Consider the following 13,765-nt stretch of genomic DNA (forward strand, 5'->3'; position numbering starts at 1 on the left):
GACCCTCTCGTGACATTCTTCTAACCCTTCATCGCACTCAACACTGCTAAAAATGTAATGTCTTCTAAAAGATGACAAGTAACCTGTTTGCAGAAATAATCCTACTTCTTTGAGATTCTCCTGATCGACTTTTCCCAGACGGCCGTGATAACTTCCTACGTGATCATCCGACACGCATCCTTGCTTCCACCCCAGCGGCGCCGACACACGCCCAGGTCACTCTGGCTACAATGAGAGACTCCTCGGCCCTTCCGCTGGAAGGCTTCTCGCCCTTTCCAGTCAGGTCATCCGCACCTGCTGCAGGTCTTCAACGACCTTGTGCTCACTCACACACCCCTGTGCACTCTGCCCCACCTGCCAACATGTGAAACACCTGTATTTCCTTTAAAACTAATCAAGACATGGCCACGTCGTGCTTTCCCTGACCACCTGTGCCCTCTTGGAAGAGTTGCCCTTCCTTCTTTTTTGTTCCCCAATTAGTGGGAAACGCATTTATGAGCACGACTGTACTGCACTTAGCTGCACTTGCGTGTCCCATCTTCACCAAACGCAGCTCCTTTCAAGGCCAGAAACCTTGTCACATTTATTAATATCAATTAACCTGTTAGTACAAACCAACAAAAAAAATTTGTATATAAAGGCTAATGTAAAACAAGTAGTTTAACATAAAACATTAATGTAAGCATTAAAGCCAAGTGATTTTCTCACAGCCTTTAATCAGGAATAAAGACAAACACAAGTTCCAGACTAAAGAAACCTAAATATTTTCCAGTTCTGAAATCAAGAAATTCTCAATTAGTTCTCATGTAACTTCTACTCAGTTATCCTAAAATACTGAATATTCCCTGGGGATGATGGCAGTAATAAGTGACAGAAAATAAGGTATCAATTATTCCTCAATACAAAATAAAAATGGCCACTTTCCAAAATATTTCAGAATATCGTGATAATTCAAAATATTTATTCCTAGTATTCCTGTAAGTCAAGTAATTGTATACACGCACAAATAATACCAGCTCAAAGTATGTCAGTGTAGTGCAAATAGCATTTGCTACAGAATCACAATGAATCCACTGAGACAACACTTCCCTCCACAAACAGTTTTCCAGCACATAAAGCTCCACCGATTTCCACTCGCTCTTGTGACAGGGGCTTAGTAACACCCTGTGTTGCTGTTTCGCTCTGTACAGATGAGCTCTCAATATTTGCAAAGTAGGCAATCGGTACCACTTTCATGGAAAGCACTTGAAAATATCATCTGAAAATTTTCTGACTCAAATTCTCTTAGTAATCTTTCAAAGAGACCAATTTGTACACGATGTCCGGCGGCCTCCAGTGAATGTCATGTAGCAGGTGCTCAGCTCGTGGGGCAGAAGGAAGATTTCACGCTAGTCTGGCTCCAGACTTGGTGTTCCTACCACTACATTGTACTGCCTCCGAGTTGTTGCTCAAGGACTGAGAAGTATTTACAAAGATACAGCGGAGAGGCATATATGGCAGCATTATTTAAAATAGTGAAGAAGGGGAGACAACCTAGATGTCCATTTGATAAGGGCTCAGAGTATAGGCCATCGTTACTCATCATTACACTATCATGTGCTGATGTAGAAAGATCTCACAGACATTCAGTGGGGTACACAGTTTAAGCAACTTGCCCAATGTTTCTCTGCTTTCAGTGGCAGAATACACAAAGAGTGGTGGAGAGAAGAAGACTTATTCGTTTTATACTTTTCTGTACCGTTTAAGTGTCTAGCATGTGCACACATGGGATTTATAATAGTGTCAGACACACAGCTAGATAGCACTCTATCCTTTTTTTCCTCTTTGATTTATAACTGGAAACAGGGAGAAGTCAACAGTACACGTAACTGTGGTTCTTGTGCGTGTAAGCAAGCGTTCACAAACACCTCACAACAGGCCCTCGTGTATCACACCCTGGGAGGTTGGAAGACACGAGGTGGGGACAAAGACACCTGCTTTCTAATTGCAACCGCGTAACTGTCGGCCGTGTCTCAACCTCACTCTCAAGCGCGAAACGAAGGGCTTGGATCTGCCCAACTCTCGGTTCTGTGAAACCGGGTCTGCTCTCCTCATGCCACAGCATGCACGTGCCGAGCAGCCACCTCCTGCTTGCCCTCAGGTAAAGACGAGCGGAACCAGGCAAGGCAGCAGAAAGCGTGATTTAACAAATGAACGGGGCGACGCAGGAACTACCGATCTGTCATCAGTTCTGGGCTCTGTCAGTGACTGGATTCCCAGGCTCGGCACCTTCTTCGCATCTACAATGAAAACCCTTCTTATTCTGGCAAATAAATTTTTTGTGTGTTGAGTCCCCCAGAATCTCAGAAAAAGACCAAGTAAAGGGCCACCTGAAAACCAAAACATCTTCGCTGAAAACTACTTTCTAACACAAGACATTCAAGCTACTGTCTGAGCTCCCCTCAGATGGAATAAGCCAGGCCAGATGCTCCCGAGCCTCAGAAACAACACGCTACTGGCACTGAGGGGAAAGCATCTCACTTCTAGAGCCCAGTGTGCCTCGGCTTGTAGTGTCTTTTAACACTGCATATAATTTCAGTTATAAAATGGAAAAGAAGGTGCTTCTTACCTGATGTCCACACATAAGGTTCTGAGAGGCCATCATGATGGCTTTCATGCCTGAGGCACAAACTTTGTTCACAGTGGTGCACGGAGTAGAAACAGGTAAGCCTAAAACCAATACAAACAAGTCCTACTTCTGAAAAGCGAAGATACCCTTCAAACACAACTGTAGAATTTAAATTAACACAACAGGGCACGTGAACCTCGAATGTGCAACGACATCACTCCTGCATTATATTACACATTTAACATCGTGTTTAAGCTGAAATGGTCTCCACTTTGCTCTCGCAAACACAAAGTATAAAAGCAAACACGGATCCTAGTACCTGCGCCCAGGGCTGCTTGCCTTGCTGGGGCTTGGCCTTCACCCCCTTGCAGAACGTTTCCCATGTACGCTTCCTTCACTTCTTCTTTTGGAATCCCTTGTTTTACAAAAACAAAACAGGCATTTCCATGTTTTAGTCAATTTAAATATAACTAGTGGTTACCTAGTCAGGTTCATGATATTACCCAGCAGGAACTGTTTCTTCTTGTCAGCTCTGAGTTTCATCCCAAATGTAGTACAAGGATTTCTTTACGAGGAAATTTAGAAAGGCAGGCATTGAGTATTTCTAAGTTATGTATACAGTAAGTACAAAGTATTTGCTCCATTGAATCACTGCCCCCCTCCACACAAAAAGCAAAGCAACCGGGGCACCTGGCTGGCTCAGTTGGTAGAGCACGTTCAAGCCACGCACAGAGCTTACTTTTAAAAAAATAAAAAATAAATAAAAAACCCAGAAAAGCAAAGAAGTGACTGACCGGCCTTTTCGATGGCTCCCTGAATTGCAATGGACCCGAGCCTCATGGCCGGCAGGGAGGAAAGGCTGCCCAGAAAGGATCCAATGGGTGTTCTTGCTGCACTTACTATGACCACTTCCTACCAAGACAGACAGTGGTAAAAATGATCACACTTAAATATTTTATCCAAACCATCTTTCATTAAATAAACAAAATTGAGAGCTACACAGTAGTCCAACGTTATCCATGGGGAATTCGTTCTAAGACGCGCTGTGGATGCTGGAAACCTCGGGCAGAACGGAGCACTAGGCTGTGTTCACTCCAGCCCGCGCACCGAGTCAGGCTCGGTGAGAGATGGGCAACAGTGACTCACCCAACAGAGCGCTACAGCGACGTACGTGAGTGTGGTCTCGCAGAGTGTCGCACGGACTGTACTCACCCTTACGACCGGGATGCAAGATGATAAAGTGCCTCCATGACAAGATGAAGGGAGGCGAAGGACACGGGCACTGGGCTACTACTGACTTCCTGAGGATGGCAGGAGGAGGCTCATCTCCTTCCAGACGGAGGCAGACCACAGCCAAGTGGAACCGTGAATAAGGGGGGCCATTTTATTATCTAAAATACAGACTTCTTTTTTTTTTTTAAATATTGTATTTATTTATTTGAGAGAACAGCACACGAGTGGGCGGAGGGACAGAGGAGAGGGAGAAGCAGACTCCCCGCTGAGCAGGGAGCCCGATGCGGGGCTCGATCCCAGGTCCCTGGGATCATGACCCGAGCCGAAGGCAGATGCCACCCAGGCTCCCCTAGACAAACTTTTTTATGAAAGACTATTTACTCAATAAAGATTAAAATATTCTAAATATCTGAATAGCAGTAAGACTGATGAGTTCACTGTGATGATGCCTTAGGATCTCTGCGTATTTTAGACTTGGTTTGTCTTAGGCTGGAAACCAGAAGCTTAAATTTCACTTCTACTCCTCAGTGAAAAGAAGGGATCACTTTACCCATGTTCACTGCACAATCAAGAACCCGAACCAAAACGCTTCCTTCCTGAAGACAGTTCTGGGCTAGGAATCCAGACCCACATGCAACGCAGAGTCCTAACTTCCTAAATGATGAATTCGAACAGTAATACGAAATTGAAGAGAAAGCAGCTAAAAGCTCTCCTAAACACTGTCAAACTCTATTTTAACAACTCCCTCCTTATACTTCCCTTCCACATTCTCCTACTGAGCTGGGGGATAATAAGAGAACTGTTCCTCAGATTTTGACAGAAGGCTGTCACCAAGTCATCTGAGGGACCCAACAGACACAGAGGACCCATCAGAAAGCACCACGCGATCAGATGACGGTCCTCCCTGTGTAATCCCCAGCCTGGTTCAGTTCCTTTTTCTAGGATCTTCCATGTATCCCTCACAATACAGTGGGGGTCCCTGAGAGTAAGGAGGAACACCGCACAGTTTGAGAGAGAAGGCTGTTCTGCGGGAGATGCTGGGGAAGCAGGAGCAGTTGAGAGGGGAGGGCCCTAGACTGTGCTCTCTTCATCAGCACCTGGGATTTCAATCATTAGCTATTCCTAACCCCTGCAGCATCCCAAGATGACCCCACATACATGCAAATATAAGAATATGCATTTTTATTGACTATATTTCCCTTTAAATTCTGTAAATTTTAAAGCACAATTTAAATTTATACTTACATTCAAAGTGGGTTTTGATACGTAACTTCGCTCCACGTGTCTTATTTCCTGTAATATTAATATTTGTAAAGTTATAATGTAAAAAATTTTAACCTACATCATTTCATACTTCTCTGTGTGGGATTCCGGTGAGTTCTTTCTGCTTCCTTATATATATATTTTTATTATGAAATGTTAGTCACCATACTGTAATTTCGATTAGTTTTGATGTAGTGTTCCCCGATTCATTATTTGCGTATAACACTCAGTGCTCATTGCAAGACATGCCCTCCTTAATACCCATCACTGGGCTAACCTGCTTTCTTAAATTTTTATTTCCACATTCTACAAAGCACATATCATTTATAATCAGAAAAAAAATTACGACTTTATACTTTTCTGATTAGCTGTTCATTGCAAATGTTTTAACTTCTGACACCTTTTTAAGCTTTAAATCTATAAACCTTTAAGTATAAGCTTTAAATAAAATGTAGTTTTAAGTTAAATCTTCTCAATTTTCTTTTTTTTAATTGCTCTTAAGATTTTATTTATTTATGTGACAGAGAGCACAAGCAGGGGGAATAGCAGAAGGAGAGGGAGAAGTAGGCTCCCTGCCGAGCAGGGAGCCCGATATGGGGCTGGATCCCAGGACCCTGGAATCATGACCTGAGCCAAAACCATGAGTCGGACACTTGATCAACTGTGCCAGCAGGCGCCCTGAGGTCTGTGCTTTCACTCTCGGGAACTTCACACGTACACCGCTGTTGCACACCAGCACACGTCTGTGCTCAGCAGCCAAGACCTGAGTCAGCCTGCTTCATGCAAGGACTCCTCACCAGCAGCTATGCAGAAACGAGTACACCCTTCACATGTCACCTGATTTGGGGTGTTGTGTAGAGAACCTACTTACCATGAAGGATTCCAGCCTATTATCTGTGATCAAATTTGGAATTAAAAGTTCCCATTTGTATTCCTAAATATCTGGAAACTAATACACTTTTAATGGAAACCCAATATATCATACTCTGTGGGCTGTATCCAAAGCAGTGAAATTTTTTTTTAAAGTCCCCATTTGTAGCAAACATGCCACTCACTGCCTCTCCAACTACACCCCTTTCTCAAAAGGGTGCAGAAGGGACAGTCCTAAATACCTCCAACTCCCATCCTCCTCCCACTGGCCAGAGCAGACAGGACCCGGAATGGGGTGGACTTTGATGAGAGACTGGGTCGGCTGGATGACCACAGGTACTTGAACGGGGAGGTCCCAGGAGCTGGAGCTAGTCGGCACCAGAGCCAACCGCTGCCTTGTCAAAGCAGAGGTGACAGCAAAGACAAAAACCATTAGCAAGCAGAGAAGCAAAGGAATGGAACAAAAACACTCAGGGGAAAGAAGGAAAAAGAGCACAACACACTACAAGAGACAGAAGATTCCTTTCATCATTGGCTTCCCTGTTTTGGTTCCAGCAAGGGCAGAACACTTTATTTTCTTGCCTTGGACACCAAGCACTTGCCTCCTGTGTAGAATCAAAGATGCCCTTTCTCCTCAGCAAGTCCGGAATGGGATGTGGCTCCTCGCCACCTAAGCCACTTCTCCCGTGCAAGGCGGCTGGTGCAAACGGAAGCTTCCCGGCCTCTCCATTTGGTCCCAGAAGCCACCTCCAGTTGCCTTTCCACAGACGCCCCATCTTCAGGCCAATCCCCTCTACACTGGGATCATCCCACCGCACACACTGGCTCTGCTCCCTCCCACCCGAACAACACAGGCCAACTTCCCTGAACCCACTGAGCTGTCACCTCATTTCCTGGCTCCCCAGGACATGAGTTCTCCACCCAGGGACTTCAAGTTTGTTTCCCATCCTCACCTCCGCCTGGCTGTCCACGCGAGTGCATGTGCTGAGCCAGGCCCCCCCACGGGCAGCGGCCCGAGCCGCCTGTTGCTGGGCGTCGGCACTCACAAGGCCTGAGGTTCCCTCCCACCCAGATGGGGGGTCCCCTCCTCCCCTGCCCGCCCTCTCTTCAGCCCTGACCGCTCCGCGGACCTCCAGACTCAGAGTCCCAGTGCCCAGTTCCAGCTTCCACCCAATGTCCGAATCACCACGCCCGATTCCCACCCAGGACACCAGCTTCTTCCCAGCACGTCCTCCCTCAGAGTGTCGCACTACCATTTACCCGGTGCTCGAGCCAAAATCCGAGCACTCGCCCTTCGTCCTGCCCTGAAACCCAGGTAGTCTACCAACGGACACTGCCAACTCTGTGTCCTCCCCGGGCTTCACCTCCACCGCTGCCTCCGAGTCCCGTCGCCTCTCTCGCTAGTGTCACAGGCACTGACTCACCTCCTGCCACCCCGGACTCCCGCCGGCAGTCAGCCAGTTTTAAACACATCAATCAGATCTCATCGCTGCCCTGATTAATCCTTCCACGGCTTTCCATCACTCCGGGGATGACATCCAAGCCCCGTCTGTCATTCTACAATAACCCAGCTCCTCACTTCTGTCCAAGCTCACGTCACTCTTGCTCTGCGCCAGCCCACAGTTTGTCCTCAACCCGCCCCACCTCCCAGACGCCGCCAGTAACAGCCCATGCGCCACTCTCCACGCGGGCTCGTTTTCACCTTTCCACAGTGCTCCTCCCACACGACCCCACGGAAGTCAGCCTCCCCCGCCTTTCACATGTTTACTGTCCTTCACAGCACCTCTCACACGGGGCCAAACGCAGCCTCCACTTTATTCTGTCTGTCTGTCTCCCTCTCCCTGTCTGTCTCTCCCTGTCTCTCGTCGCCTCTGTCTTGTCTCTGTCTGACTCTGTCTCTGTCTGTCTCTCCACCTAGGTCAAGCTCAAGCTTCCTGGAAGCAGGGCCGTCTGTCGCTCAGGCTCCATCCCTGTCCTTTGGCACAGCGCTCATGAAGTCTCCCAGGAGCGAACGACAATCCCGTGGCCGAGTCAGGACACCGAGCACGGTGTGTCATCAGTAGGCAGGGGATGAACACAACCAGCAGACTGTGATCTGCGTCCCGGGGCCACTCAGCCACACCGCCGGCCCGGAAACCTCCCCTGCCTGCCTCACCTTCCACGGCACCCTGGGAACATTCTCATTTTTTCCGGAACAGCAATTTCGTGCCCCTCGGTGGCCTGTCTCCACACTGTGAGTTCCAAGAAGAGACACATTATTTACTGTCTCCCCATGACAGCAATAGACACTAAACAAATATTTGACCCAACAAAATCTGATGCTCATCAGCAAGTATGAGAAACAACACTGCAGGCAGGTAAGTCCTTTCGGAAGCCGGTGAAATGGCTACTGAGCTAGGGGTGAGGGTCTACCCTACGTGGAGGGGTCAAAAAGGGCTCCTGGGGCAGCCCCTGGAGCCGAGAAATGAGTCTGAGAGCGCAGCCTTGGGGGGACCTAGGAAAGGAGCACTTGGCACAGGGAAGGAGGAGAACCAAGGCCTTGAACCATGAACACACCTGGCACACGCGAGGGAGAGGACGTGGAGGAGCGCGGCAGGGCCAGGCAAGAGCTCCGGGCCGCGGCGAGGGAGGGCACAAGAGGGCGCTACTACCACTCGTATTTTACAGGTAAGGAAACAAAGGCACAGTCAGGCACGCAACTTGCCCAGGTCACATAGCCGATAAGGGGAGAGCAGGTATTTCAAATCTAAGCAGTCTGACTCTATCTATAGATACGTGTATATGTATATATACTTAGATATGTACACTTATATGTATAATAGACACATTGTATATTATACATATGAGTTTATTTAAAAAATAATAATAAAATTTAGGAAGCTGAGGCCAGTACTTTCCAAAGTACTGCGTCATCTTTCAGGAACTAATGATTTGCTTATGATGTATTTCACTGATCAAGTTTGTCAACAGAACACCAACGTTCCTTTATTCCATTGTAGAAACAGGTGGACCCACAGGAGACAGGTAGATTCGCAAGGAACACCTACATGCCAAAAATAACTACAAAAATGAGCCAAGTGAGTTAGAAATTGAGCCATAATCAAGGAAATATTTTGGGAAAACTGATTAAACCATTTTTGGAGCTTTTCAACTTCTTAGTATAGAGAGCTTAGCAGTTAGTATTTAAAATATCTTTGTTTATGCATATTATTGTCTGTATAAGGAAAGCAAAATTCCCTGGGGCGCCTGGGTGGCTCAGTCGTTAAGCGCCTGCCTTCTGCCTTCCGGCAGCTCAGGGCGTGATCCCGGCGTTCTGGGATCGAGCCCCACATCAGGCTCCTCCGCTGGGAGCCTGCTTCTCCCTCTCCCACTCCCCCTGCTTGTGTTCCCTCTCTTGCTGGCTGTCTCTGTCAAATAAATAAATAAAATCTTTTTTAAAAAAAAGGAAAGCAAAATTCCCTTATGTGAAAGTGTAATATCTCAAATCTGCATTTCTTTTATAAGTTTGTTTTTTTGTTTTTGGTTTTGGGTTTTTGTTTTTTTTTTTAGAGAGAGCACAGGGGATGGAGGGGAGCAGCAGAGAGAGTCCCAAGCAGGCTCCATATCTAGCAAGAAGCCAACATGGGGCTCCATCTCACAACTCATGAAATCATGACCTGAGCCAAAACCAAGAGTCAGATACTTAACTGACTGAGCCGCCCAGGCACCCCATCAAATCTGTATTTCGTAAGGTCTTTATACAGCTCTCTAAGTATTAAAGAGTGCTGCTAATTTCAATCAACAATTTTCATCTTAGGTTATTTCATTTATATAATTCCCTTGTTAAAACGTTACCTAACCCCTTTGTTATATTAAATTTTTACAGCACTGAGTGCTCTGTTATGGATTAAATTGTGCCTCCCAACCCTACCAAAAAAAAAAAAAAAGTTCTAACCCCCAGTACCTTAGGATATAACTTTATAAATGTGGTCTCTATAGAAGTAATCACGTCAAGATGAGGTCATCAGGATGGCCCTAATCCAGTACGACTGATGTCCTTATAAAAAGAAAATTTTGATGGAGGGTAGGAATGATAGATCCGCAAACCAACAACCTCCAAAGATCGGCAGCAAACTACCAAAAACAAGGATTAGACAAGGGGGGGATTTCCCTACAGGATTCAGAGGGAGCGGGGTCCTGCAACACCACGATTTCAGATTTCCTGGCCTCCGGAACTGTGAAACATTTCTGTTGTAAGCAGTCCAACTGGTGGTATTTTGTTACAACAGCCCAAGGAAGTAATACCCCCTCCCTGTTGAAAATCTCACCTCCCTGGGCTTTCAGATGACACTACATTCCCTGCTTTTCTTCCATGACACTATCCTCTCTTCATTCACCTTGGCAGGCTCCTGCTTTTCTGGCCCGTCCTACAACACCGTGTCTCCCAAAGGCACCATGCTAAGCCCTCCCTGCTTCTCCCTCTACACCTGCTCTCGGTGAGCTCATCAATGCCCATGGATGCCACTGTCATCTGCAGCTGGTGATTCCCAAATCTCCATTTCCTCCAGTTCTCTTAGCCATTAAACCGGCAACTCCAAACTCAAGTCCAAAATATAACTCATCACTTTCCTTCTACCGCCACATCTGTTCCTCTGAAAACCACTACTGTCCACCGAAATGGAAGGCCAAGGCCCCCAAATTATTCTCAACTCCTTCTCACTAAGCTCCTCTTAGTCCATCAGTTATTAGGTCAACAGACTCTACCTCCAGTCTGTCTGGAATCTATCCGTCTCTGCCTACGTTCACTACCACTTCAGATTGCTATCAACACGTGCTGGCTTACCACAAAACTCGACTGTTCTTTTGGCCTGTATAAGAAGAAAGTCCCAAGGACTGAGGCACAAAAATCCACAGGGTTAGAGGGAATGGGGAGTAAAAACAGTAAGGGTATCCATCAGGATGCCACCAGGAAAATAAAAGCCATTCTGTTTGAAACATAATTTAACGCAGAGATTAAATATACAGGTGATAGAAAAGCTAAGAACAACAGGAGGCAGGCAGTAGAGATTAGCAACAGGAAGGCATTAGCACACATAGGCTGTTGGGATGAAGGGAAGCAGCAAGGTCACCAAAGCCAAGGGGTCAGGGTCACCCTGCAGAAGGAAGAACCAAAGGAGCCACAGACATTGTCAGAAACACCATCTACGGGCAGACAGAAAAAAATTATCCTGGCTTCTCCCAGTCTCCTACCAGTGTCTGAACCCAGGTGACAACACTGTGATGTTTGCACCTGCAAGGTCAGCCCCACAGCCACACAGATGAGAGGAGGGAAAGGAATTGGGAGTAAACAGGCTGAGGACTGGCACAATGCAAGAAATTTTTTTAAAGTCTGAGTATTAAAAAGAAACAATAATCTGGGGTCAAATCAGCAAAACAGGAGTTTCAAGGAGTATCAAATGCAGTATAAGATCAAGAAGATTTTTAAAAATACAAAAAAAAAAAGCACTGGCATTCTTCAAATGAGGGGCACAGAAGTCTAACACCAGAGGCTTAAAGAGTAAGGGGATGTATTTAAAAAACAAAGTGGTTACAGCTGGAAAGGCAACAAGCCCCAATAAATTAGTCCATCACTTTGCTGGTCATAAGGCTGACTTTCCATCTGAAGGCAAACCTCAAAGAGTCAGTGTAATGGGTGAAGGTCAAATTCCATTCAACAAACTGGGACTGAATAAGGAAAATCCTGTTACAACAGGTTTCCAACTAATTGCCAGAATTCAATAAAATGAGCACCACATGCTGTAAAACCCACAGCGCCATTCTCCTCACCAGCAACATGTGTTTGGTCGTAAGTTCTTGATTAAACTATAAATTAAGAGGTTCTGCATTCGTTTTTGGTTTTTTTAGAGGGCGTAGTTCACCTAATTCACCTGGTCAACATTGGTTGAAACCCAGGTTAACCTACTTGTATTTTTTCCTGACCTCCCAAATCATTCCATGAAATAACAAATATGCTGATCAAGAACTGATCCAGGTACGTTTCCTAGTTCCTCTCTGCCCCTAGGTTAGGGGGGAAAAAAAGAAAAAAGAACTCCTCCTTCCTGGAAACCCACTCCTCCTGACCTTCCTATTAGCTCAGTCACCCAGGATTACTCTGACTCTTCCTTTTCCCCTTGGCTCCTCACACCCGCTCCCTATTTGTCAAATTCTACATTTGCGCCTTCACAAATCTCTTGCCTAACTCTGCTGCTACCTCTTACCGCCTCTTGCCAGCGTGTAGCTCAGGTTACTTCACGCCAAAGTAATGGTTTCCCCACACACACACACACACACACCTCAATTCTCCCCGACCGCTGGCCATGACAAAACCCACATCACCACCGTCTCCACTGACTTGGGTCAGATTCAAACTCTTACAACATGGGCGGATTTCAGAATGTCCAACCGGAACCAACCTGGCAAAGTCACGGTTCACCAGCCACACCCCGAAGTTCTCTACTACTTCCCAGGTTTTGCCAGGCCGCAAATCTAAGACGCAGGCTCCGTTGCTTTGACAGTCTTGGAAAGACACTCTCCCTTTCACGGACGTGGCTCCCGCGTTCCCGACACACAACAAGCGGGAGCGAAGCACTCTGGACGCCCTCAGCGCGTAACACCAAGTACGATCTATGAGGAGCCACTGATTTTCCGCGGTAAGCGTGAAGCCGCATCAGAGCAGGGGTTATCTTCTCCCTTAGGACCTCACGCCTGCAGGCCCCATGCTGCCCTACTGCCTGAACACAAGCACGCTAAAGAAAATCCCGGAGAAGGCGTACGGCCCAGGCGGCCCGTCAGGCAGGCCCAGGGCCCGGCCCTTCTGGCTGCCGAGGTCCGTGCCCCGTGCAATCCCCGCGCAAGGGAGCAGTAGGAGGCGGCGGAGACCCCGCGAACCACGGGTACGCACAGGTGCCAGGTAGCGGCGCGCCCGGCGCGCAGGTGGGCTTCCCCGGCGCGGATCCCTAGGCCTACACCCGGGGCTCCGCGCGCCGCGAGCGGGGGCCCTCCCAGGCAGGCGGGCCGGCACGCCGCGGCCCGGCCCCCAGTCCCCCTCACCTGCAGCAGCCTCTGGAGCAGGGGCCCGCGCCCGCGGGCGCTACAGCTTAGAAGGGCCGCCAACACAGCCATGACCACAGGGCGTCTCAACAGACCTCGCAGACGGAGACTACAGGAGCGCGCAGCCAAAGCCCGCGCCGCCGCCCCTCCAGCCGCGCTCCCGGCGCGCCGCGCCCCGCCCGCCCCGCCCCTCCAATAGTGGCCTCGGACGGCAACTGCGTGCGCGGCTATTGGCCGGCAGCGCTGAGGCGGGCGGCAGGGGGCGCAGCCTCGGGGCACAGACTCGGCCTGAGGCGCTGGCACAGAGAGGCCGCCAGTCCCTTTCTCCCATCCTCCCCCCCACAGTCCCGCTTCTGACCTTGCCGCTCGGGTGGTGCAGGTGTCACCCAAGCGTTTTCCGCTCACAGAACTGGCTTCTCCCACTCAGACTCACCCAGCTTATTCAAATGTTATTGACCAATCCAATTAGCTTTTTGTTTGCGTTTAAAGATTTTATTTGAGAGAGCGCGCACGGGGCGGGGCGGTCAGAGAGAAAAGGAGAAGCATTCTCCCAGCTGAGCAGGGAGCCCGGGGCGCGGGGCTCCATCCCAGGACCCCGAGATCATGACCTGAGTCCAAGGCAGACGCTTAGCGGTGGGAGCCACCCAGGCGCCCCACCAATTAGTTTTTAATTTATGATGAGATACTTTTGCAACTATATTTCAGTAAGAGGAGGAATAGAAT

The 13,765-nt window shown here is 48.1% G+C and overlaps 1 protein-coding gene across 2 annotated transcripts in view; it reads right to left on the reverse strand.

Moving 5' to 3' along the window:
* The window catches only part of ACAT1 (acetyl-CoA acetyltransferase 1), an 18,892-nt gene extending 5,667 nt beyond the window's left edge, over positions 1–13,225 (reverse strand). Inside the window, exons 1-6 of one of the 2 annotated variants that reach the window (XM_040631259.1) lie at positions 13,043–13,137; positions 5,087–5,134; positions 3,821–3,937; positions 3,403–3,520; positions 2,928–3,023; positions 2,609–2,709 (exon numbers count right to left, since the gene is read on the reverse strand). In XM_040631259.1, the coding sequence (XP_040487193.1) occupies positions 2,609–2,709; positions 2,928–3,023; positions 3,403–3,448 (243 nt within the window). In that variant the 5' untranslated portion in view covers positions 3,449–3,520; positions 3,821–3,937; positions 5,087–5,134; positions 13,043–13,137. Of the gene's footprint in view, positions 1–2,608; positions 2,710–2,927; positions 3,024–3,402; positions 3,521–3,820; positions 3,938–5,086; positions 5,135–13,042 lie in introns of both variants that reach the window. The other variant, XM_040631258.1, reaches the window with a different exon arrangement.
* Positions 13,226–13,765: the final 540 nt, after the last annotated feature.

Source organism: Ursus maritimus, unplaced genomic scaffold, assembly GCF_017311325.1.
Source record: "Ursus maritimus isolate PB19 unplaced genomic scaffold, ASM1731132v1 scaffold_16, whole genome shotgun sequence".
Classification (NCBI taxonomy): Eukaryota; Metazoa; Chordata; class Mammalia; order Carnivora; family Ursidae; genus Ursus; species Ursus maritimus.